Here is a 22,993-nt window from a genome sequence, read left to right on the forward strand (position 1 = left end):
CTGACTGAGCAGTGAAGAAGAGGGAAAGTAAAAAAGCAAGACAGAAATTCCCTGAAGGATGAGAGGAATACGAGTGAACAAGTGACAGTGAGAGAGTAGGACGAAGGAGTGAGACAGTGGGAGTAAAAACACACAATCACAAGTTTTTGTCAAACACAGAATGACATCACAGGGACATTTAAAGTCAGCCCTACACACCTTTTACCACAGCAGACGTTTTTGACTTGTCATAGCAGTGAAAAGCACAGGTGGAACTGATATCATTAACGATGGCTCTGTTCTGTTCAGGGGTCCCAGGAAGCCATACTGGTGAACTATAGCAGGGTCAGGAACTGGAAAAAACTACATGGGATTCAGCCATCATTAATCTTATTGACTGCAGAAGAGCAATGCCCTGCTGAAGAGCCTTGGCATGATCAGATGATCAACCAGAAACAATTAGTCCATGAATCGGTTAGCTGATCGACGGAATTGAAGCAAAAATACCAACCATTCTCTGGTTACAGCTTCACCTATATAATATATAATATATTTTGCTTTTATGTGTTTAAAGTAATTGTACACTGAATATCTTTGGGGTTTGAGCTGTTGGTTGGACAAAGCAGGAAGACATTTGAAGACTTCAACTCAGGCTGTAGGAAATTAAGATGGTATTTTTCACCATTCCCTGACATTTTATGAGTGAAACAATTGCTGAATTGAAAGAACAATCAGTAGATTAATCAATAAAGGCTGCATGTAATTATACACTATCTGTAGGACATGTGCTCTCTATAATAATTACATATTATTATTGTAATTTGTCTATCCTCTGCACAAGGTTTTCATTATGGTTATTTGCTGCACTTGAATACAAATGCATCTCTTCATTTTCATCTAAATAAGATAGAAACAGATGAAAAGATGAAGCAATATGGCTCAACTTACTTAGACTTTAAAGAGCAATGTGCAAAGGCTTCTCTAGTTATAAATACTTTGAGTGTTTTAAACTGTTTTTCACCGATTTAAAGTTTTGACAGTTTGAAACTCAAGACTGCTTCTATACACAAAGCAGCTGCAATGACTGATGTTATTTTTCAGCCTGGACCCTATTTTCCCATCATTTTAGGTCTAAATGACTAATGCGGACAAAATTTTTTGGAGTGGGTCCAGTATTGAGCGAGTGATTCAGCTGGCAGCCACGAAACAGGCTGCAAAGTAATCCTTTGGGGGCAATTATGCCAGTCAAAGTACTTGTTTTTGCCACTGTCAGGCTCAGATAAGTGTCTGACAGCGAAAGTAAACACAGGAACTAGTTGCCTGTAGCAGCATTATGGCTAACTGCATAACTCCAGGGCATTTTGCACGTCAGTTTTTTTTTTTTTTTTTTACGTGTGAGGCCGTGGATAGCTCAACGTTTGTTCATGCTAGAGAAGTAGTAACTTAGTAGATGAAATACGATTCATGTATTTCCAAATTTCGAGGATAAAATGACCGGTTCCACACCATGGGCTACCACTGGATGATAGAGACTTACATACTGTAATTTCTCACACAGTTATGTGTTGTAATCACATGTTTCTTACTGTGTGGAGCTGAACGTTTGATCCGGCCGGCCTTGCTCTTTTCATCCAGTGGAGGTGAAATAGTCTCCAGGACGACAATGTTGATAAACGCTGTAAATCCATGTGTAGTAGTTACACAGCTGGGATTACTCTCATCCGTGGACACTTCTAGATTTTCCGAGTCTGGCAGCAACAGATCTGACTCTGCAGAAAAAGTTTTCACTCTTCAGTAAACACCAGCAGTTTCTCTTAAGTAACTGTTACTGTACGTTGACTTACTGAAAGTCCTGTTGCCTTTCTGCCTCCATTCTTGGTTTTTCCTCTTTCAGTTGTTTATCTCCTTTCTGTGTTCTTAAGCTCAAATAAATACCAGTGAAATGACTCACGATCATCTTCATAATAGTCCACAGGATAATACGTCATTGAACTTAGTTTTTTTAGTTTCCTTACTAGTTTCTTACAGTCTAACCGTGGTGAAAGTCAGCCTTACATTGCTGTCTGTTTCACGACTGCCAGCTGAAGTGCTCTTGCTCAATACTGGACTGATTCCAAAAATTTTTGTCCCCATTAGTCACTTCGACACAAAATGATGGGAAAATACCAGAATTTCCCTTTAATTAATGTGCAGCTTGATGCAAATTGATATTACATGAACTTGTTAATAAGCAACATTATATTTTATTGTTTATTGTGTGATGTAAGTTAACACCTGAGAGGAATTTGGAGGAACTTTGGCAGAATTAGTTAATAGAAATCTTTTTCTGGGCTTTTCTTGCTAATGTGCGGACCAAAGGGACCAAAAGAGACCAGTCAACATTTTCAGCTCTGTCTCCTCTTGGGGGATCTCAGCTGTAGGAGATTATAGCTTGATGTTTGCCTTTGATATTACCACTGGGAGTCACACTTTCCCCAATTCTAGACATATTTGCCAAAATATTCTGACCAAATCTGAACCTCAAGCCACAACCAAGCTGCATAAATCCACAATAGGTAATTGTGTTGTAAATAGTGTTATATTCATTTTTAGCTCTGTTTTGTTCTCCACCAACTCAGAAAATTAGTGTACAGTGAAATTAGCATAACATTTGCAAAAAAAAAATCATTAGAGGTGTGAGACTAATTTACTAAGCAGCACTAATGCGGCTTTTGTAACTACAGTAGATCCCTTTTACATTATATTTAGTCATTAATGTAAAATGGTGATTAATGTAAAAACACTGATTAAAGTAGGTGTGATGACAACAACAATGATGTTATGTAATTTTAAAAATATGCCAAATACATGCCACACTCAAATTTACATGACAACTTAACATCTTTTAATATTTGGAAAAATGGGGATACAGGCCAAAACAGATGAAGAAATCCTGTGATAGAGAGAAAAGCCATAAACTCTGAAATAAAAGGGAAGTAAAAGTTGTCAATTTCACCCAAGGAGCTCTGAGAAAATCTGACACGTGTTGAAGGTTTGGACATGTCGGTCTGTACTTGCTGACATCTGCCTCCCTCATGCCCCCGAGTTACCACCCCCCCACCCACCCCCCTCTCTTTCACATCAAAGACCCACCTACACAGGGTTACGTGGTTGCCATGGTTACTAACCCAAAAAATTAGATGTTGCATCATCAGTGTTTCATTATAATCCTTCCATGTATCACCGCGTGCACCCATGTAAAATTTCACACCATTACATCCACACAAAACACACGTTCCCCCACGCACACACACACACACACACACACACACAATGACCTGCAAAAATAGTCATGTTTCTGTCTGTCTGTGTCTCACTTACACACGTTCATACAGATGTACGCATGCAACCATGTTACATGACTTCATCACTTACTGATCTCGAGTTGCCAGACATTTTTCCTGCAGATGCTGGATGACCACATTGACCGCAAACATGTCGCTCCAAATATGAAAATAGTTTAACAAAAAAACAACAAAAAATATAAAGCAATACTGAGCCAAAAAAACTTTCCCAGAGGACATTTTGTTCAGCTTCAACTAATTAAAGTGTGAAATATAAATGGTAAAAAAAATACATGCATTTAAAAAACGCCTACAAAGTTGCTCGCCTGATCAAAACTATACCCATTAATTTCAGGTCACTTCATTAAACAAGTAACTTTTTTCTCTGAAGGGGCTTTCTAATTGTCTGTCTGATTAGCTGGATATTTGTTCTGGGGTTGTGAAGAGTGTCAAGCTCAGACTAACAAGTTACAGCAGAAGAAGAGAGAAAAGAGTAAAGCATGCCCCTGCAAATGGAGCTGCCATTATCTGAGGGAATAACAAAATACTTGAGAAAAATTGCTCAGTCTGCTTCTAATCTCCAAAACAAATACTAATTGTCAGACCTTCTAAACAAGATGATACTCTCTGATCTTGAAGTTTGCTGATGATCAAAGTCTATCTGTTTTCCCCACAAAAAATAAGAATGCTTGAATATGAAGTGGCTTAAAGTCAATATCTGAACCGTGGTGGCAGAGCTGCTGATGTAATAACTATCACCAGTACACAACCACGTTGAACCACAGCAAAATCTGAGGTTTTATTATTTCGACTGTATTTAAATACAAAAATTAAGCTTGTGGAACAAATTATTCATCTGCTGCTAAACGCGGCTATATTCAACTTTCAAACATCCAGAGCGAAGGCTCTTTTCTTAATCTGAGCGTTGGAAATTCGTGCCTTCTAAAACCTTCTGTGGAGTATTTGTCACCCACTTTAATGTCATGTCTTTGACAGTCTGAAAGTACACGTTTACTGAAAATGAATATCAGAATTAAAAATCTTTCCACTGCAAAATGTAGACAAAAAAACAAAAAAGGAGAAAGAAAAAAAACAGTCAGCCACTCTGGCTTTAAAATAAAATTATAAAAAATATTGAATGTTTCCTTATAGTGTTTTTGAGGGAAAATTAAGGAAACTTACACTTTTGCTTACTGTTCAAGATTAGCCTTGTCTGAAGTGGAGTACAATGTTGTAAACTTGTTTTTTACCCCTGAAATGTCAGTAATTAATTACAGGATTACAGCATCCTTCTTATGTCAATTAGCAAAAGCATCTGTTCAGGCAGTTTTGCAGATGACTTATTAAAATAATTTCTGATTCTAATCAGCTTATGTTGCGCATAGGAATGAAGACGTGTATATATAAATATATGCAGTCAATACATGCACTATGAATAACTGATAAATATATATATACATAAAATTACATAAATGAATCATTATTAAAGTAACATTCATGTTTTTGTACATTATCTGTCTGTCATGTTGAAGAAACAGGAAGTGTGTCTTCTACCTTTATCTCTGTGCACAGCGGGGTCAGTACTCTTCTGTTGTGAGATTTCCTCGTCATCTTCCTCTGGAGGACAAAATCAGGAACAGACGCAGAGAAGACAGTAAGAAAACATTAACATAAAGATATCAACACAATCCAAAATCTCATCATTACTTCATGATGTCGTCTTCAAATCTGTGAAATATGAAATCAAATACAGTTTTATTCCATAATTTACTAACATCTGTGATATTTGTAACATAATAATCATTTTAAAACATTTAAATAATGTTTACGTGAATGCTGTTAACAGCATAATGTCTTTTCAAACTGCAGTCGATTAGTTTTGTCATATACTTTCTTTTGCAAAGGATCTGTCGATGCTACAGCCTTCATACTGGAAGCATGATGCAATTTGTTGAAAACGTGCACCCAAAAATGGGTTGCATAAGTCTTTTCATGGATGTTTATTTGCTTTAAACTGACACATTCCTTCCATTGCTCCATCCTTTTATTGCTTTTTCAATCTACACCGTCTGTTTTCTCACTGCTAGTTGAATGCAGTTGTTTTATGTTCACTGCATAAATTAACTTAACCGATTGGTTTTGTAAAAGGAGTCATGAAAATTACATGTGATATGAAGTCAAGGTTGTTGCATACAATGTTTTCAAGGATAAAGTCTAATTTGTTAGTCTTTTAGTTGCCAGGAGGGTTTAGATATTTCTCATCCTCATACAAACTGCATTAAAAAGAAAAAAAATTGTAAAAGTTGATTAGGATTAGCTCTCAAGAGGTTTTTGTTCAGGTGTTATGAAAGTGTTTCCGACCTCAGCTAATTGAAAGTGCTTCACAGAATTAATGTTTCCAACTAGCGAAGTAAACAAATACACAGACGCGAGCTGCAGAATGTGGTTTTAATATCAAACAAGCCTCATCTCGACAGAGGCGAGAGTATTATAAACAAAATTTGTTTAAAAATGTTTAAAAAAAGTTTTAGAAATCTCGCCACAGTCAAGACCAAATGCTGTGGTGCCAAGGGACCAAAAATTTATGAAAAAGAGAAGAAGACTCTGTACATGCAGGTCTTGGGTCTACAAAGCTTCATTCAGTCTTAATTTGATTTAATAGATCAGTTTTTATCTGAATCTGATTTCACAGTTATATTTATCCACTTCTGTGGTGCTGATGATCAGATTACTGCGGCCATAAGTCCCTTTTTTCCATCCTTAGACAGACCATACTATACTATACAGTATATAATGACAGCACAGTGGGGAATATTTTGATTTATGACAGCAAATATCAATATGTTTGAGAGATAATAGAGGGATAATAACACACAAATGATCAAATAAATGAATATTTTAGTTTTTTAAAAACTTTCCATTTCTAGATAAAAAATACTACTTTTGGTTTCAGTCTCTGCTCGGTCAATAAACCCTTAAATAGGATTCGTCCATGAGCTCCACATTAATACCAAATAATCAAAGGTTTTAATGCAGGGTGTGACAGACACTTCTTTCACAAGATTTGACCATCACTTTTCACCACCAGCTCTTCATTTTCTCAACACTTCCCCCTTTCCACATCCCTCCATTTTTTCACAGTTTGTTATATTTATTCATCTTTGAGTGCCAGAGTGTGGCGTGTAACCACTTCACTTGAATCAATGTAAATTTGTGTAATGAATTCAGGATCGCCTTGTCCTTGAACATGAAATGGTCTGTGATAAGTGGCTCGCCCGAGTCTTTCCTCCGACTTTGCATTTATCTTTTCATAATCAGACATAACCTCTTTTTTTTTTTTCTTCACTTGCGCAAAAGGAAAAGACACACAGCTCTACCCATCCCTCTGAAACCAAACCAGCTGGATCATGTGTCAAAAATGAGGGATTATGATTCATTTTATTGCAATTTAAAGAATTTGGGATTTGTGTACCTGAGTCTGGCAATAGAGTTTCTTCCAAAAAAAGCTGTTGTGTTTACCCCACTGATGATTAGTGCCTGTCTCCTCTCATATCCTAACACTAATTACTGCTTCCTCTCTCTGTGCGACAGAAAGGTTGGGGATGCATTTTTAAGCAGGCTGATGCCATCAATAATTCAGGCTCAGTAACCACACACAATATGGGTGTTTCTTTATGCCACAATTTGTGAATTTTCTCTTATATATGTCTGCTTTGTGCATCAGGTACATATTTACAGACAATATTTTGGTGGAGTATTAAATAATGCAAACAGAAAAGGGATCTTCCATCCACAAAATCAACACTGCAGCTGTGCGAGTTATCATTTCCCTCAGCAGACCCTCCTGCAACAGAGGTACAACCAGAGAAATCGACAGTGTAAAAAAAAAGAAGATAGATACATGATAAGATTGGAGCTATATTTTGTTTTTTGTTGTTGTTTTCTCCTCAGCTGGCAGTGATTCAGCTGGGAAAGACTCAACAAGCTGTCAAGCTGTAATAGCAGATTAGTCAAAAGCAAACGCAGCCTCCTGTGGAGAAGTGTCACCAAAAGTGTCCACACTGCTGCCGAAACTCCTACACATCTCACGGGCTATTTGACAACAGTCTGAATGACAGCCAGCAAACTGATGATATCCTCAATATGCTCACGAAATTATGCAGTTGTAATGTGTGTGTGTGTTCGAATGATTCACTGGCTCGCTGGTCAAGCCATACAAACACTAACGAGGGACAGCTCATCTGTGCCTGAACGACAGCCACAGACCGGCTCGGAGACAAGTCGCTAATCACTGAATCATAGAGAAGAGACTAAAGCATGTGCAAAAAACTGTCTCCATCTCCAGTGAAGGACAACTGCAGGTTATGACCAGATCTTTTGTCACTTTTGCATCGTAGGAATAAAACTCAAGAGAAAAGAAAGACTTGACATTTACAACTGATGCTATGTGGCTAGCAGTGGTGTTTGCTGCAGTTGTGGGAATGAGGCTTTAAAGGTGTAAGGAAGGAAGAAAGGAGCTCTCAAAGTCCCCCCCCCCCCCATCCCACAAAAACCTAATATCAATATTTAAGGAAAGACATAAGTGAAAAGAGAATCACGTTGGTTAATGGATAGAGAATCCCTCAAAGGCTTTTTTTCTGGAGAAATGTGCTAAATCCATGTTTTATCAGACTAACAGGGAGCAGGCTATGGAGGATGATTTATACATAGAGAGCATATGGCTGCTTCAGTGTCCAACAGTTAACAGATGGAGGGGCAAAGCGAGAAAGAGAGGGAATAGGGAGACGACAATCATTTATTTAGCACCCCAGTAGCCGACAACTTCTCAGTGTTGATCTGTTACTAGCATGATGCAGTTTAAATCATCTGCTACTAAAAGTTCAACACAGAAGCAAGTCTCAACAATAGTGAACCCAACATTTTTCATCTTTTTTGTGATTTCACAGAACTTTCTGTCCAGGTGTTAACTCTTTTTTCAATGTCTTTTTTTTTAAAATAAATACATTTAGCCCTTAAAACAACTTCTTAAGCTTCATTTCCAAGTGAGCATTCAGATTCAAAATGGCCGATGTCTTACCACTCTGAAAGTCTCTAAGGCTCCTTTGGGAATCGTTTTCCTCTCCACCTTCCTCCACTTGAGTCTTGAACTTCTGAATCCTCTTCTGAGAGAAGCTCCTTCTTTCCTTTTTAAGAAAAAAGAAAGTCTAAACAGAAATGTGTAACGCTGGGTAATTTTACAACCAGATGAGGAAAGAGGAAACAAACCAGGTGATGGGAAGAAGAGAGAAACGATGGCTGAGAGAAGATGGCTGGCTCCAGGAGTCAGAAGCCACAGGTGGGCAAGACGTCCCTCTGCTAGTGGAGGCGTGTTGGAGGACAGGGCATGACGCAACCTCTGTACGTGTGCATGCGTGTGTGTGTGTGTGTGTGTGTGTGACACTGTCAGTCTCTATTAAAACACATCTGTAGGTCCATGAGACACGCTGGGCTGAAGACTAGGATCCAGATATTCCACGATCATCTCCTTACAGCCTCAACACCACAACCAGATCAACCTTCCTCCAGTTGTTATCATCTCAAGTATTATAATGATGTGAAGCTCTCAGCTGCTCTCTGATTGGTGTTTGCTAATTTGTTTAAATGCTTGTTATGACAAGCCTGAGCCTGAAAAGTTAGAAGGAAGAAGAAGATCATCTGGCAGCCATGGAGATTAAATAAATGTCCGAGGTGATGAAGATGATGTCTTTTTTTTTCTTCAGTCTCCTCTGCTCTTTCTCATTGGCTGACCCGTCTTCACCCCGTTTCCTGTGGCATGTCGGCGAGGCCTTGTGCTTCAGCGGAGGTGAGAGGAAGAGGATGAGAAGAGGGGTGTGAGGATAGACCTGTTCTTGCAGATCTGACTGCTGTCTGGGCCTGACGAGCATCTGGCAGGTGGAACGTCATCAACACAAAAACCACCTGAGTCACAGTTACTCTGAGGGGCTTGTGGGGTGGGAGGCTCAGTGTGTGCGTCGCCCCCCAGTGACCTGGACCCTTTGAGCATCTCCCTGGGGCAGGTTGCTAGGTGAGGGAGTTATGATGCCCACCCCGAATCCCTCCCCCCACCCTCACAAGCACACATAATCACACACACACACACACAAAGAACACAGTTTGAAGGGAGGAGGGTTAATGATAGCAAATAAAGAAAAGTAAACAGCGGGTGGCTAACGAGTGCTAATTTAGTACGTCGCTCTGCCATGAATTAATGAAGAGATCACTCGGATGCCACAGCAACAGAGGGGAGGAGTGGTCTTTTGGGACAACAGTGAGGGGCCCCTGTCAAGCCGCTGATCATTTTAGTACCCTGAGATGCCTCTCTGTTGTCTAGAAACACGAGCATGACATATCGTCTCACTTTGCTCACTGAAATCCCTCCGTAACAGTTCCACCCCTTTTATTTTGCTCTCTGACTTCTTTCCATCCTTCATCTCATTTTCAAATCTCGGTCTTCCTTTCTTCCCTGCTCCTTCGCTACTCTTTGTTTCTCCATCCATCTCCTCTCCCGTTCACCACTTTGTCCCCTCTCCCGTCATGGCCTGTCTGCTCCGATGCAGCGTTGAGATTATAAAATGGCTCATCCAATTGCGGACTGTCATATTAGGTACAAACTGATACTGATCAGGGCCTCGCTCATTTCCGCACTGCTCCGTCATATATACACCTGCCGCATCCACACACACACACGCACAAATAAGCCTCCTTGAGCTTTAGGTTTTCTGAGATAAATTTTAAAGATGCTCTAATCAGAGAGGAAAGAGACAGATCTAAGAAGATGTTGCGGGAGCAAGAGAGAGCAATTAAGGGAGGCGTAGCATCTTAGACAATAGATCCACACAACAGCTTAACAATTAGTAATCAATTAACTGGCTCTGAGTGGGTGGTTCTATTCAACAAACTCATTATTACAAATACTGCACGTAGGCCACAAATAAGAAGAGACAATAATAATTGTGGAAAAGGGGCTGGATGACAAGGGTGAAGAGGAGGAGGAGGAGGAGGAGGAGGAGGAGGAGGAGGAGGAGGAGGAGGAGGAGGAGGAGGAGGAACAGTGTGGATGGTACAGTGAGGAAACAGAGAAGACATTAAAAAGCTTGCTCACCATTACGACTTTAAGTTGTAAAACTTAAGTTTGCGTCATTTATAGCTGAGGGGGAGGATGAGGATTTTAACTTTAATGGAAAACTATAAAACTTCAATAAAGGATAGACAGTGATTTTGTGATTTATTTTACCTGTGCAGTTAACAACTGATTCATTAGTTCAGGAAGAAACAGCAATGAAGAGTAGAACTACATTTATATGTGACAAAAACCCACACATTCAGCTGAAGTCTTTCTGTATCAGGGTGTTTTAATAAATATTGTTTTGGGTTATGAGATTGAACAACAAGGAGAACATAGACAATCAATCGACACTGTGTGAGAGCAGAAAATACATGATCTTCCTCTTAGTTTCACCTATGGACGCACAAAATCTATATCTAATCAGCAAGTGTGGTGATGTTTTTGGGTCTTTCTGATGGCACTGCTCTCCCTCCACAACACGGACGCTTAATACAGGACACACAGAGCCGATCAATTGCGCCACAAATTAAGGTAGCCGGTTATCAGATTGAGTGTGTTTCAGGGAGATAACTGTATGTCTTTAGGCTGTCTTCAGGCTAACAGGCTAAATACTGAGAGGGGCGTCTCAGAGGATTTACTCTGTGATCCCTCTGTGTTTGAGCCTGGGCTCTTGGCGGTTGACCAGGATCAGATGTATCAGTGACAGACTGGAGCAGCGTCTCTCAGCAGAGCAGCCAGCCCTGATGTTTGGTCAGTCACAGCAGACACAAATCTGGTGCAGCTTCTCCAGGGAACGGTGCTTATTTTGGTTTGGTAACCACACAGCAAGAATTGGGTTAGTTTAGGGATTGAGGCTTGCAGTGCGGGCTTAAATGTTATCATTATTTTCACAGTCATCATCATTGCCAAACACTAATGGCCTTTCTCATATTTCTATAAACATTTAGGTTGCAAGCCCTTTTTGTTTTTTGTTGCAAAAGCGTTCACTTAGTCCTCGGCAATGACACAGCTCTGTTGAATCTATTGAAAGCAACACATTTGAGCCTTAACAGCCTCCGCGAGGCCTCTTTACAGCCAAACAAAATGATCATTACATTTAACCAAACTACAGGACCTTCTAATGTTTTTTACACACACACACAGCGATTTCATTTCACTGCTCTCTGAATCACCCACTGACTCATGTAACACAGAGAACAAATCCGTCGAGACTCACTAAAAGTTTGGCTTTAACAATCTCATGCTGGGTTTTCGCATTTAGACATCTCGCAGCCCTTTCAAGTCCTTAACCACGACACGAAGCCACATATTAATAGAGAGAATGATTAAAATACGGTATAAGCACTTTTGACAATAAATAACTGCATCATAATCCGTTTTTTATTGCATTTCTTTGGGCCTGATTAGCCAGTATCGTGCTGCGTGGAAAGTACACGGCATATTTTCTAGTAACAGCTCTGACTGGGACAAGGCTATTACCGTCACACCCATACTTCATCTACAGGTAGATAAGGTTAATTCACTGTCTAATGGGCTGGGGAACTGATGAACCATTTGATGTTAAAGGGTAATTGACTATGTCTGAGTAGTGTTGTGTGTGAGGAGGATCAAGAGACTTTGTGTGTGTGTGTGTGGTGCAGGGAGTATCAACATACTGTCGAAAAAGATTACGGACATCATTAAAATATTCTCTCTGTGACCTTAAAGCGATCCCACCCACTTCTGCACTGACTCATCAGTACATACTGAAGCAGTTTGTGGTCAGTTACAACACTGCATGATAGAGAAAGCCAAAAACAGTGTGTGGCTTCTTCCAACAGTGTTAAAAATGCTGCTACACCTTCTAGAGTCATGACAGCATATGAAACTCATCCTTCCGCTTCACCTTTCCTCCGTGACGACACCGGGCTGAGAGGAAACGGAAGACCGGACATGTAATCAAAAGCTCCCACTGACCCCAACCGGCACGTCTTTGTGTGTGCCACTCTGCTGCGGTTACTGTGACATTAAGCAGACAGGAGATTTACATTACTCCTCAGGGCAGCAAGGACACCAGGAGAAGGGTTGTCATGGAAACGGACCCCTATGTGGCAGTCAGAATTGTTTAATTATTCAGGACCACCGTCAACTGGAACCACTGAACCGATTGAATGTTGAGATTAAAAAATGATACGATGTGGTGAGTTGGGGAATCCAGATAAACTTAACTTGAATATACTTAACTGTTGAGCTATAAAACTGCTGTGTGGACTCAGCTAATGACTATATGCTGCCATGCTCACACACCCCTCTCTCTCTCTCTCTCTCTCTCTCTCTCTCTCTCTCTCTCTCTCTCTCTCTCTCTCTCTCTCTGCCTCTCCTAGCATCGTCCCTAAGATAAGGGATGGTCTTGGGTGTCTCACCTCGTTAGTTAAATCCTCCATAAGAGTCTAGGTATCACTATGGACCAGGATCTGACTCTGGATCAACATGTCAAGTGTCTGATTCGCTCTTGTTTTTCCCTGCTGAGAAACATAGCTAGCAAAGCTCAGGCCTATTGTGTCTCAAGCGGAGATGGAAATGAAAATTCATGTTTTTATATCGTCATGCCTTGACACCCGTAACTCCCTTTTCACCTGCCTCAGCAAAACATCCCTGGATCGTTTACAAGTGGTCCAAAATGCTGCTGCTAAACTGTTGACCAGGTCTCATGTGACACCGATTCTGAATGCTCTTCACCGGCTCCCCATCAAATTCAGAATCCAATTCAAAGTTCTCGTGATCACCTATAGAGCTCTATTTAATTGTTTTTATTGTGATTTATGTCTATATGTATGTTTATGCTTTATTTCTTCTGTGAAGCACTTTGTGACGTCTCAAAAGGTGCTATATACATAAAGTTACTTACTTACTTCATTTTCATGCAAACATGCACATTGCACACACTTCCACTAATCTAAGGCAGGCAGGAAGCTATTCTTTCTGTCAGTGGACATGTCAGTTTCTGCGACAGGTGAATAGTACTTTGAATATAAATTGGCTCTGGGACTTAAAGACGCAAGAGATGTACATACATGTGGCCAAGGTGCCTCCACTAAATAGATGCTCATGCCGTCTGTCACACAAAGACAAAATGCAGCAACTGCATAATTAGTCAACATTTATTATCCCCTTCAGGCTTGGAGGGGATAATAAATGTAAATATAACACTGTGCAGACATGCATGCAACATTCTGCACACAGTGGAATTCACTATTTGATGCAAGACTGACACCCTCTATAAGGCCATCTTTACAGTCTAAATGTTAATTTAATGGTAAAATTCTTGGATGGAAGGTTTTGCTAACATTAATGAATAACTTCAAATAAATATAACTTAAATACACATTATCCTCTTCAACTAAAATAAATTAACATTATCATCTATGGAATGATCAGCAGCAGATTTTTGAACTAAGTATACATACCAACTCAGTATACTGACAATTCTTATCATTGAAAAGAATTGAATCATTTTTCTTTTTTTTCATGATAACAAAATACAAAGAAAATCCCACAGACCCCCTGCGATTATACCAACTGACATGTAATTCAACACAATGCTGCTCACCTCCTCCTTCACGTGGGAGCGGGCCTGGTTCAGTGGTGGGGGGAACTGGGCTGCCGAGCCTGAAGCTGCATCTGTTGGGCCTGGCACCAGACAGGGCCAGGGACAGCTTATTTAGTATGAACAGCTTGCTAAATGTTTTTACTGCATTGATTAATGTCGGCTTAAATGTAAACACTCTGAACTTAATAACTCTATGAAGTTATTAAGTAACTAATGGTAGGGGAGCAAAAGCAGGCTCTTTCACTATGGACTAAGCTAACAGGTTAATTTCCACCACTCACGGACTACAACACCTTTCTTTGTGAAAAATCGGGTGACTACCTGTCGCCCTTTCTCTCTCTTGTCTTACTTTTCTTTCTTTAAATTTTTGGAAGTCATATTTTTCTTTAGGAAGCTGGGCCATGACGCTCCACCTTCACTCCTCACTTGCAATTCACAGCTAGCTAACACCGTTCACACCTGAAAAAGCGATTTTTGTCTTTTCAGCAGTCCTCGCCATTTTACGACATGCGTTGCAACATATCAAACGGCATTCCTGGCAATTAGCTAGAAACAAGCATAGAAACAAGGCTCTGGTACAGCCCCGTTTTAGTCTTGTCCTGTCTCTAAAACTGACATCTACAGAAGTTTGGTGTTATCTTGAACCGGAGCATCTGCAGATTAATTTCATATACGACATGTTATGATGCATTGATACAAGATGAATAAATCCTCGTTTTTGTTGTCTTTGCCGCCATTTTGATTGTACACACCCAGTGGAGATATGCACTCTGCTGAATGCGCTTTTCTAGTTTTATTTTAAAATATTTTTTATGCTATATAAATGTATAATTTCAAAGAAAGTTACTACAAAACAAAGCCAAATAGTCAAAGCAAGACAGCCTAGCTATCTCACCAGCTAGCCCAGATAGCCAAATTTAAATTTACTTACTGAAATTGTTTTTTCTTGCCATAATCATTCCTCCTGTTCATACTGACCATTAGAAGATCCCCTCATAATGCACTTACAATGTAAGTGATGGGAGACAAAATCCACAGTCCTCCTTCTGTGCAAAAGTGTATTTACAGGTTTATCTGAAGCTAATGTGAAGCTTCAGCTGTCCAAATAAGTCATATCAAGTAGATATCTTTCAACATTAGTCTTTTTGGTGCCAAGGTCCCTCTTATTGTTGCCACAGCTCAACGGGGAAACACTGTTTGAGGAAACACGAAGAGGGAATTTGATGTTAAAAAGACTATAAATGTGGCAGATATCCACTTGATATGACTAACTCAGACTGCTGAAGCCTCATGTAAGCTTCAGATAAACTTTTAAATACATTTTTGTACAAAATGACTGTGTGGACACACTAGATTTTGGCACTTACATTGAAGCACATTTGAAGGGGATATTTTAATAGCCAGTATCAACAGGAGTAATGATTACAGCGAGGAAAATCTCTTTTAGTGTTTTTATGGGCACCAGACTGTTGTTTTAAGACAGACATGAAAAGTTGTGACCCTATCCTTTGACACTAAACTTTTGTTTTTTCTCATTTGTTACTGATGTTACTGAGTAACTGTTGTTACCGATCTCTGCATTGGTAAGGCAGCTTTATCTCCTGTTTCTCTTTTTCTACAATTTCCTTTTGTTCTTTGTCTCTTCTGTCTCATTTAAACTTAAAAAGAAAGGTTAGAAGGCAGAAAAATCCCAGGAGTAGTTAGTGTTAAAAACAATAAAAGAACAGATACTGTAGTTACTGATGTACTATAACGTAGAACGTGTGTTGCTATAGCTGTACTCTCATTGAAACAATATACAGTATATTGCCAAAGGCGACCGCCCGCCCACACTCCAACGCACACACATACACACACACACATACACAGCGTCATATTTTTAGCCTTGGCATTTCTCTAATTGTATTTGCACAGTTCAAAAGCCTGTGTATTACATAATTAAAACTCAGCTGTAAAGACACACGTCCATGTGACAGAAACACAATCATCAATGTTTTTTTTTTCTTTTTAAGAGCATAAATATTACTGAAAACATTTCAGCAATGGTAGATGTGAGGGAAATGTTGTAACGGTCTGTCCTGATGTGAGCATTTGAATGTGTCCAGGCCAACCTAAAAAAACAAACAAACAAAAAAACAGGGACCTGCAGAGACCATCAGTGAAAGACAATGAAAAAGATGCAGTGCAATCCAACCATTGTCTTTTTTTTTTCTTTATGATGCCTGGGAGTCAGATGATACTGTCCTCATGTGAATCATTTTACTGGCAAACTGAGTCGCATCTTCTCCAGAATAGTGTGAAGTTTGTGGGAACACTCAGCCTTCATTGGCCCTTTTATAGACAAGAATATTCACTATCTGAGCCATATGGTGGTCTGCGGTCTGTGAGGATTGCACCATGTGTCTTTATGCAGTGACAGTTTTTATATCATCTTCTTGACGAAGATTTTCACACACAAGCACACAGAAATGATGTTTCTCAACAGCAGTAGTATGCCGTGTTTTTATCTAATAAAGCCTGTGCCTGAATTCATACATTATTTATCCAGTAACCTGCAGTTTGTACCTTGTGGTTCGTTGTCACACGAACTGTTGACTTTGAGACAAGTTGCCCCTTGTGGATAATGAATTCATAATTTTCATCCATAATTAATCGTAGTAAAAGCCTATGCTCCTTCCCATCTTGCTACTATAGAAATCTTTACATCTCATACTTTACATATTTGATAGAATATGTTAACTGTGATTTCCAGAGGCTCATTGAAACTCTGTAATATCCCTCTTGCCACTTCCCATGTTGGTGAATGATGTGGTGAAATAAACAGTGATGGTTATTTTGTAAATCTAAAGTCACCTTAGCTGGAAAAACATGTGCATCATTAGATTAGGAATTACACACTAAATATTTTTTGACATCTTTCAGACACTATTCCTACTGCACTATCACTTACATACAATTTAATTGTACTGATTTCATTTTCTGACATTATTCATTTAAGAATAACATTTAATTTCACAATTCAAGGCAGGAATTCCTCAAAAATACTAGGCTGCCCCCAAGTGGTGAAGTTACTGAGGTGAAGAGCAAACACGCTGAATACGAGGTATCATTTGCATTTGTCAGACCTCTCACCTGAGATCGATACTCACCTTTAGCTACTGATGTAAGACAGTGAAGACGTAGAAGTTTATCACAAAGCATAAATGTTTATTTAATTGGCAATTTCATAACAAATGCCAAGTTTCCATATTGAAAGAACTGACTTCAATTTTTCCATTATTTGACAAAAAACAAACACACAGTAAATTGACAACCTGTTTGACATGTCCATTACATGTACAGTTTGAGTTATAACATTGAACACTATTTACAAAGCTCACGTCTAATTTAAAAAAAAAAAAAAAAAAAAAATTAGGAACTCTCTGGTTGTGCATTTTCAAAGCATCAATTGAACAAAAGGCAAGGTTCGGAAACATTTCTCTCTCTCGTTCTTTTGCTCTTTTTAACAGTAGAGTGGTTAAAAGGCAACAAGGTAAATGTCTTCTCTCTATCTCACATGGTCAGTCATACACTCACACAGTCGCACACACACAGTCACAGACAGGTACTTATCATTGCTCAGTGGGGGAGCCCTGCTCACATCCAAACACCCTTTAAAAAGATTATATACTGTAAGTATCAACATAAAGCCTTACAGCTAGAATATGATCTGTATGCATTTTGTTGCTAACTACTGTATAGCCAGGGTGCCACCTCTAAAAATGCACCCTGGCATCATATCTCAACATACTGTTTTGGCAATAATGCACATGAAAAGATCATGTATGAGGCAGATGAAAGGTTAAACATTCAATTTTGTTTAAGAAAAAAAAAGAAAAAAAAAAAAGAAAAGTAATCTACAGTATATGTATATCTGTGCTGTACATGTGGCCAGCACTTGAGACACCATCACTGTGAAGAGATAAATAAACATATGAGAGATAAAAGATCCAGTAAATCCAGGTAGGAATCCATATAAAGGTGCTTAAAGTATTTTTTTTTGTACAGCTGCACGATGATCAGAGGAGGTTTTCCAGTTAAAGATTCAGTTGTTACAGACATCAACTAAAAATATGTGTGTGTGTGTGGAAAAAGATTAATGGGCTACATACTGTCTCCAGATGTGATTAAATTATCTCTTTAATGCTATTTTTTGTATGTCACAGCTACGCAAATCCAATAAGGCAAGATAACCAGATTTAATTCACTGCAAACTATTATGTCTATATGACTCTTTAAATACTAATATGAATATGGCTTGGTTTAAAAATTATAGGTGTTTTGCAATAAATAACGGTAACAGCTAACATATCTAACTGGCTCCTGGCTCTGTTTTAGTACACTACACGTTTTGGCTAAATATAGCTGTTTAATTCTCAGATGCAATGACATTTATTTTCATTATTTCCCTTTGACCTGAGCACATCCAATCCATCTCGTTTCATTTTCAGTTCCAATTGAACATGGTCTCATTTTTCAGGGACAATGCAATTTATTTCCATAATTTCCTTCTGGCCTGTTTGTAACTATTGTTGTGTTGTGTTTTCATTTATGACATAATAAATAATAATAGATGTTAATGGGTGCTTTGGATTTGTTTTGACTGTTGTCCAAGATAAACCATAAAGTTATTGCAAAGCTCCGTTTGATCATTTTTGCTGATAAGGCAAGTTGTGTCTTTAAAAAGGAAAGTGCATTGACTCAACGGCCCCAAGGCATACTTACACATACACACGCAGACACACAAACTAAATCACAAAAATACTCACCCCCACTCATAATAAAATACCTTCTCTCCGCTTGAAACTGGTAAACATCTTTGCCATTGTTAATAAATTAAAGGTTCAGCAGTTCACATTCATCAGCTGGTTGTGTGTGTTTGTGTATCTGTGTGCAAGAGTGTTTTGGGTAGGTAAGTTGTATAGTTCACATTGGTCATTGTAGTCCCGTGGCTTTTTTTAGCAGCTCCAGGTCTTTGCGTGTTTTAGCTGCATGTGGCGAACAGCCGTATACTTCCAGACCAAGTGGCAGGTAGCGCTCCTGCAGCCCCAGGAACTCATCATCGTGCCCGGCTTGGAGCGAGACCCACGGAGGGGGTGAAGAACTGCCCTGGAATCCCCAGAGTGCTAGACTCTCTGTGGTAAGAGACAGCAGTCAAAGTGTATGAGAAAAGGAGACCCTGCCCTGACAGATATGTAGTAACAAGAGAGACAAAGGCGGGAATCAATTTGTGAGGGTGCCACTAACCTTTACTGCCCAGATCAGCAACTTTGGCCACACCAAAGGAGACCAGATATGGTGCTACACCAGTTAGGCCTTCTAGCTGACCTCGTGTTGCCATGAGCACTATAGACCTGTTCAGGAAAACAAACAAATCTGTAAATTAAACAAGAATCTGCATCATTCTGCTATACTGTGCTGTTGGCACAAAAATAAATAAAATAAAAATGAAAATTTGTTGAAAAACGAAATAGGAAAGTTATGTCCTTGTCACAAATGCAAGTGTGTTGGTGTGAGTCATCTTATTTTCCCTGGCTTACCTCTTTGGTATTCCAGTTTTTAGGTACTGTGCCATCTTGGTGTCCATCTTGGCAAATGAGGTTTTCTTGGTGACTTTCCCAGAGCAGGCATCCACAGACACCAGGAAATACCCGGGCTGAGAGAAGGGCATCGTCACCTCATTCACCTGACATGGAACAGAAACAGAGGGGTCAGACAGGTGAAACCATTACCCAAAAATTCCAGTCACATGAAAACACAGTTTCTACAAGGAGAATTTGTTTTTTTGAATTGGAGCCTGGTATGCTCACAGTAATAAAGGAGATGTTTTTGCTTCCTCTCTGTTGCTCTTTGCTGCTCAGAGACTTGATTTGTGTCTGGAGGTAGGACGTCCATGGCTCACTGGAAAACACAAGCTGAGACACAATACATACTGGTTACAAAGATCTGAAAAAGAGCTTAGAATCTCTACACCAGTAAGCAGGGGTGGCTTTCGCACGCTGTATTATCAACTGCTGGACAGAAATTTTATTTACTGGTACAGCTATTTTTATGTAGCAACACAAACCTGTTTTGCTCCACAGCCTTTGCAGGGTTGTGTGTTGAGGGAAGGCATAGGCACCACTGCAGAGGGGGTCTTGGAGTACTTGGGGTACGCCTTGGCTGTACAGTTACAACTCTGTTTGGAGGTCGTGGTAGCCATGATTTTCACTCTTTCACAGCCTTTCACTGAGCAGTAGCTGTGACCTTCACGACCGTGCCGGGCCCGAAGGTAGAGCCACAACAACCTGGCAGGAAAACAGGAAAAACAGGCAGAGTTATTAAACTTTAGGAAACCAGAGTGACAAACATTTAAGAAGGTTTGTAAGTCAGTACAAACCAGGATCAGGAGTCACTCTGCTTTGTGTCAAAGTTCAAAGCTTAAGCCACTTCTGCTTTTGTGAGAATGCTGCAATATTTCCAAGTGTAATTATGTGTGTGAGGGGTAAAAGAAGAGGACTAACTGGAATGTGTTCACTCACCCAGTAGTTTGGTCAAAGAAGTATTTCCTCTCCATCGGTCTCTTTTCTAGCTCTGCAAGAGATGACACGGTGCCATAGTCTGTCATGTCATCAAAAGTGTTGCTTTGCCTATCGTTGATGTCGGCCATGATCTGAAATGTGCTGTCTGATGGGTAACAAAGTCCAACCAGCAACCAGTCATCTCTGAGAGAGAGAAAGAAAGACATCTAATATCACACAAGGTTTCCCCAGGACCTTTCATAACTAAAAACATTTAGAAATGTTATTACACTCTTAGGTTAGGTAAGATATTTCTCATGTTGCTAAACACAAAAACAGCACACAATGTAACTGAAGATGTGAATACATTCTGATATATTCTTGTTAAACTCAGTGATAAGTGATAGATATAAATAGATATAGATATATCAGATATTCGTTGACTTGCAGCAGCCCTGCTTACACATAACTGGCTCTGATGACTCACTTGTCAAAGTTGATGAGCGAGAGGACGACCTCTCGGGGTGCAGGTCCGCTCCAGTGTAGCGTGTAGCTCTTGCTCATCATCAAGATGGGCTGGAACAGCGCCCCCTGGCTGTTGATCCCCCTCAGCACCAGAGGAGCCGTGGGGTATTCATCTCTGCTTATTGACAGACTGAGGTTGGGAGCTCCTTGGGTCTGGATGTACACCTGAAGGAGAAGCGGGTGCAGTTAAGTCAGGAAGAAGAAGAAGAGTGTAGGGTGATAAGGAAGCATTTTACAGTAGAGGGACAGCACGACTAAGGTGTAGAACCTGACACGCCGTTTTCTCCACTGTACCTGAGAGTAGCGGCCACTACAGATCACTCCATTCCACTGGGACATGTTGACACAGCCAGGATGTTTGATCAGGAAGTTGTCTGCTCTGCCGACATAGGTGTCTTTATAGCCTGTCACTGACCCGTCCACATCATGGAAAATTGAGTTCTTGTCACCATCCAAGTCATTCTCCTCAAACCACTGCCCGGGGCGACCAAAGAACGTCCGCAGACCCACCTGAGGATGGTATACACAGAGTGTGTTGTGAATATCACCATACAAATTAAGAGATGCGTAAAGTAGTTAAGTGCAACAGGGATATGTTAGTGTCAGGTTTAAGTAAGGCAGCACACTGTGCTATACAGCCACTAGAGGGTACCAGTGTTTTATTGTTTCTCCACAGTCCTGACTGTAATCATCTCTCCTTCTATCCAACCACTGCTTCACATAAATGCTAACTTAGTGACTGAGTTGCAATCTTGTCAATATGAGAGGATGGTTGATGTTGAAGGGGGTGAAAACAAATAGGATGAAGCTGCCAGGCAGCTTAGGGAACCAAGAGGATGGAAATATAAAGAGAGACAAAGAGAAAAGGACTTTGTCTTTCTAAGAAAGTTTTCACAATTGCTCTATTTTTAACAGCAGTGAATCTGCAGAGAAGAAAGATACAAAGTATGATGCAAAAGAATCATAAAGAGGAAGGAAGAGAGAGAGCTGAGCAAAATGCAAGGTTAAAACAAACAAATTAGTCACATTTAGGAATTTTTACCCTGAAATGTCACATGAATTCAAGTCATCTGGTCAAACAAGACAAAATATACGCAAAAATTAACTATATATAGTGCCTGAAACCATTCAGCACCCTGTTGGACTGCTTAACAGGCTCCACATCAAACTACATTTTAATTTGCAGAAGTAATTGTAATATCGGAATAGTGCACATACACACACTGAACTGTAAAATGTGCTTATGATGTCTCAAGTGAAGTTACATCAAACCTAAATGTGTACTAACAGTGGAGTGGAAGTTGAGCTGGGACAGGTTGTTTCGTGGGGTGAGCTGCCAGGTGTTCTTCAAGCTGAATCCCACTGCACTGGTGTAACGCTCTGGAGTGGGCATAAATCCACGGAACGTGCTCTGTGTGAGCCGCACCGGACCATCATAGATCTGGAAACCTCGGATTGGAAACGTCCTATAGTGGAGAAGGAGAAGAAATGGTCCATGATTGGAAAAGACATTTGACAGCAATAAATAAATGAGAAAGAGTACAGATGAGAAGAGAGAAGTAAAGAGAGTAAAGGGACCATAATTCAAGTGGACAGCCTCTTTAGCCATGCACTGGCTAAAACCCAAAACTTTAAAGGAGTTTCAGAGAAATATGTTATTAAATCTCCAAAACGATTCAGCAAGCCCATGAGCTCACTATAGAGCAGACATGACATCTTCCATAAATCTTGGTCATACATCCTTGAGTCAATTTTACAGTTCCTCCCTAGCGACTCCAACTACGTTAACATTAGTAATGTAGACATTCTGCTTAATGTAGGACATGTGATAAATGGTACATTAACATAAATTTCATTCATATTTGAAAGAAATTTACAATAAGTAGACAAGTGAATTTATAATTAAGATAAGACTGACACTCTCAGATAATAA

General features: G+C 39.8%; 2 protein-coding genes across 10 annotated transcripts in view; both read right to left on the reverse strand.

Annotated features, from left to right (window-relative positions):
- Window positions 1–15,026, reverse strand: part of trpm3 (transient receptor potential cation channel, subfamily M, member 3) — a 151,711-nt gene extending 136,685 nt beyond the window's left edge. For 5 of the 9 annotated variants that reach the window (XM_042422297.1, XM_042422294.1, XM_042422292.1 and 2 more), the window contains exons 1-4: window positions 14,346–14,449; window positions 13,997–14,076; window positions 8,380–8,485; window positions 4,857–4,919 (exon numbers count right to left, since the gene is read on the reverse strand). In XM_042422297.1, the coding sequence (XP_042278231.1) occupies window positions 4,857–4,913 (57 nt within the window). In that variant the 5' untranslated portion in view covers window positions 4,914–4,919; window positions 8,380–8,485; window positions 13,997–14,076; window positions 14,346–14,449. The other 4 variants (XM_042422298.1, XM_042422295.1, XM_042422293.1 and 1 more) reach the window with 4 other exon arrangements.
- A 2,156-nt stretch (window positions 15,027–17,182) lies between these two features.
- Window positions 17,183–22,993, reverse strand: part of cemip2 (cell migration inducing hyaluronidase 2) — a 29,741-nt gene continuing 23,930 nt past the window's right edge. Inside the window, exons 16-24 of the mRNA XM_042421899.1 lie at window positions 22,349–22,526; window positions 21,355–21,570; window positions 21,023–21,225; window positions 20,557–20,739; window positions 20,103–20,322; window positions 19,846–19,950; window positions 19,576–19,721; window positions 19,283–19,389; window positions 17,183–19,170 (exon numbers count right to left, since the gene is read on the reverse strand). Coding sequence (XP_042277833.1) covers window positions 18,971–19,170; window positions 19,283–19,389; window positions 19,576–19,721; window positions 19,846–19,950; window positions 20,103–20,322; window positions 20,557–20,739; window positions 21,023–21,225; window positions 21,355–21,570; window positions 22,349–22,526 — 1,558 coding nt within the window. The 3' untranslated portion in view covers window positions 17,183–18,970. The remainder of the gene's footprint in view (window positions 19,171–19,282; window positions 19,390–19,575; window positions 19,722–19,845; window positions 19,951–20,102; window positions 20,323–20,556; window positions 20,740–21,022; window positions 21,226–21,354; window positions 21,571–22,348; window positions 22,527–22,993) is intronic.

The sequence above is a fragment of the Thunnus maccoyii genome, chromosome 9 (assembly GCF_910596095.1).
Source record: "Thunnus maccoyii chromosome 9, fThuMac1.1, whole genome shotgun sequence".
Lineage (NCBI taxonomy): Eukaryota > Metazoa > Chordata > Actinopteri > Scombriformes > Scombridae > Thunnus > Thunnus maccoyii.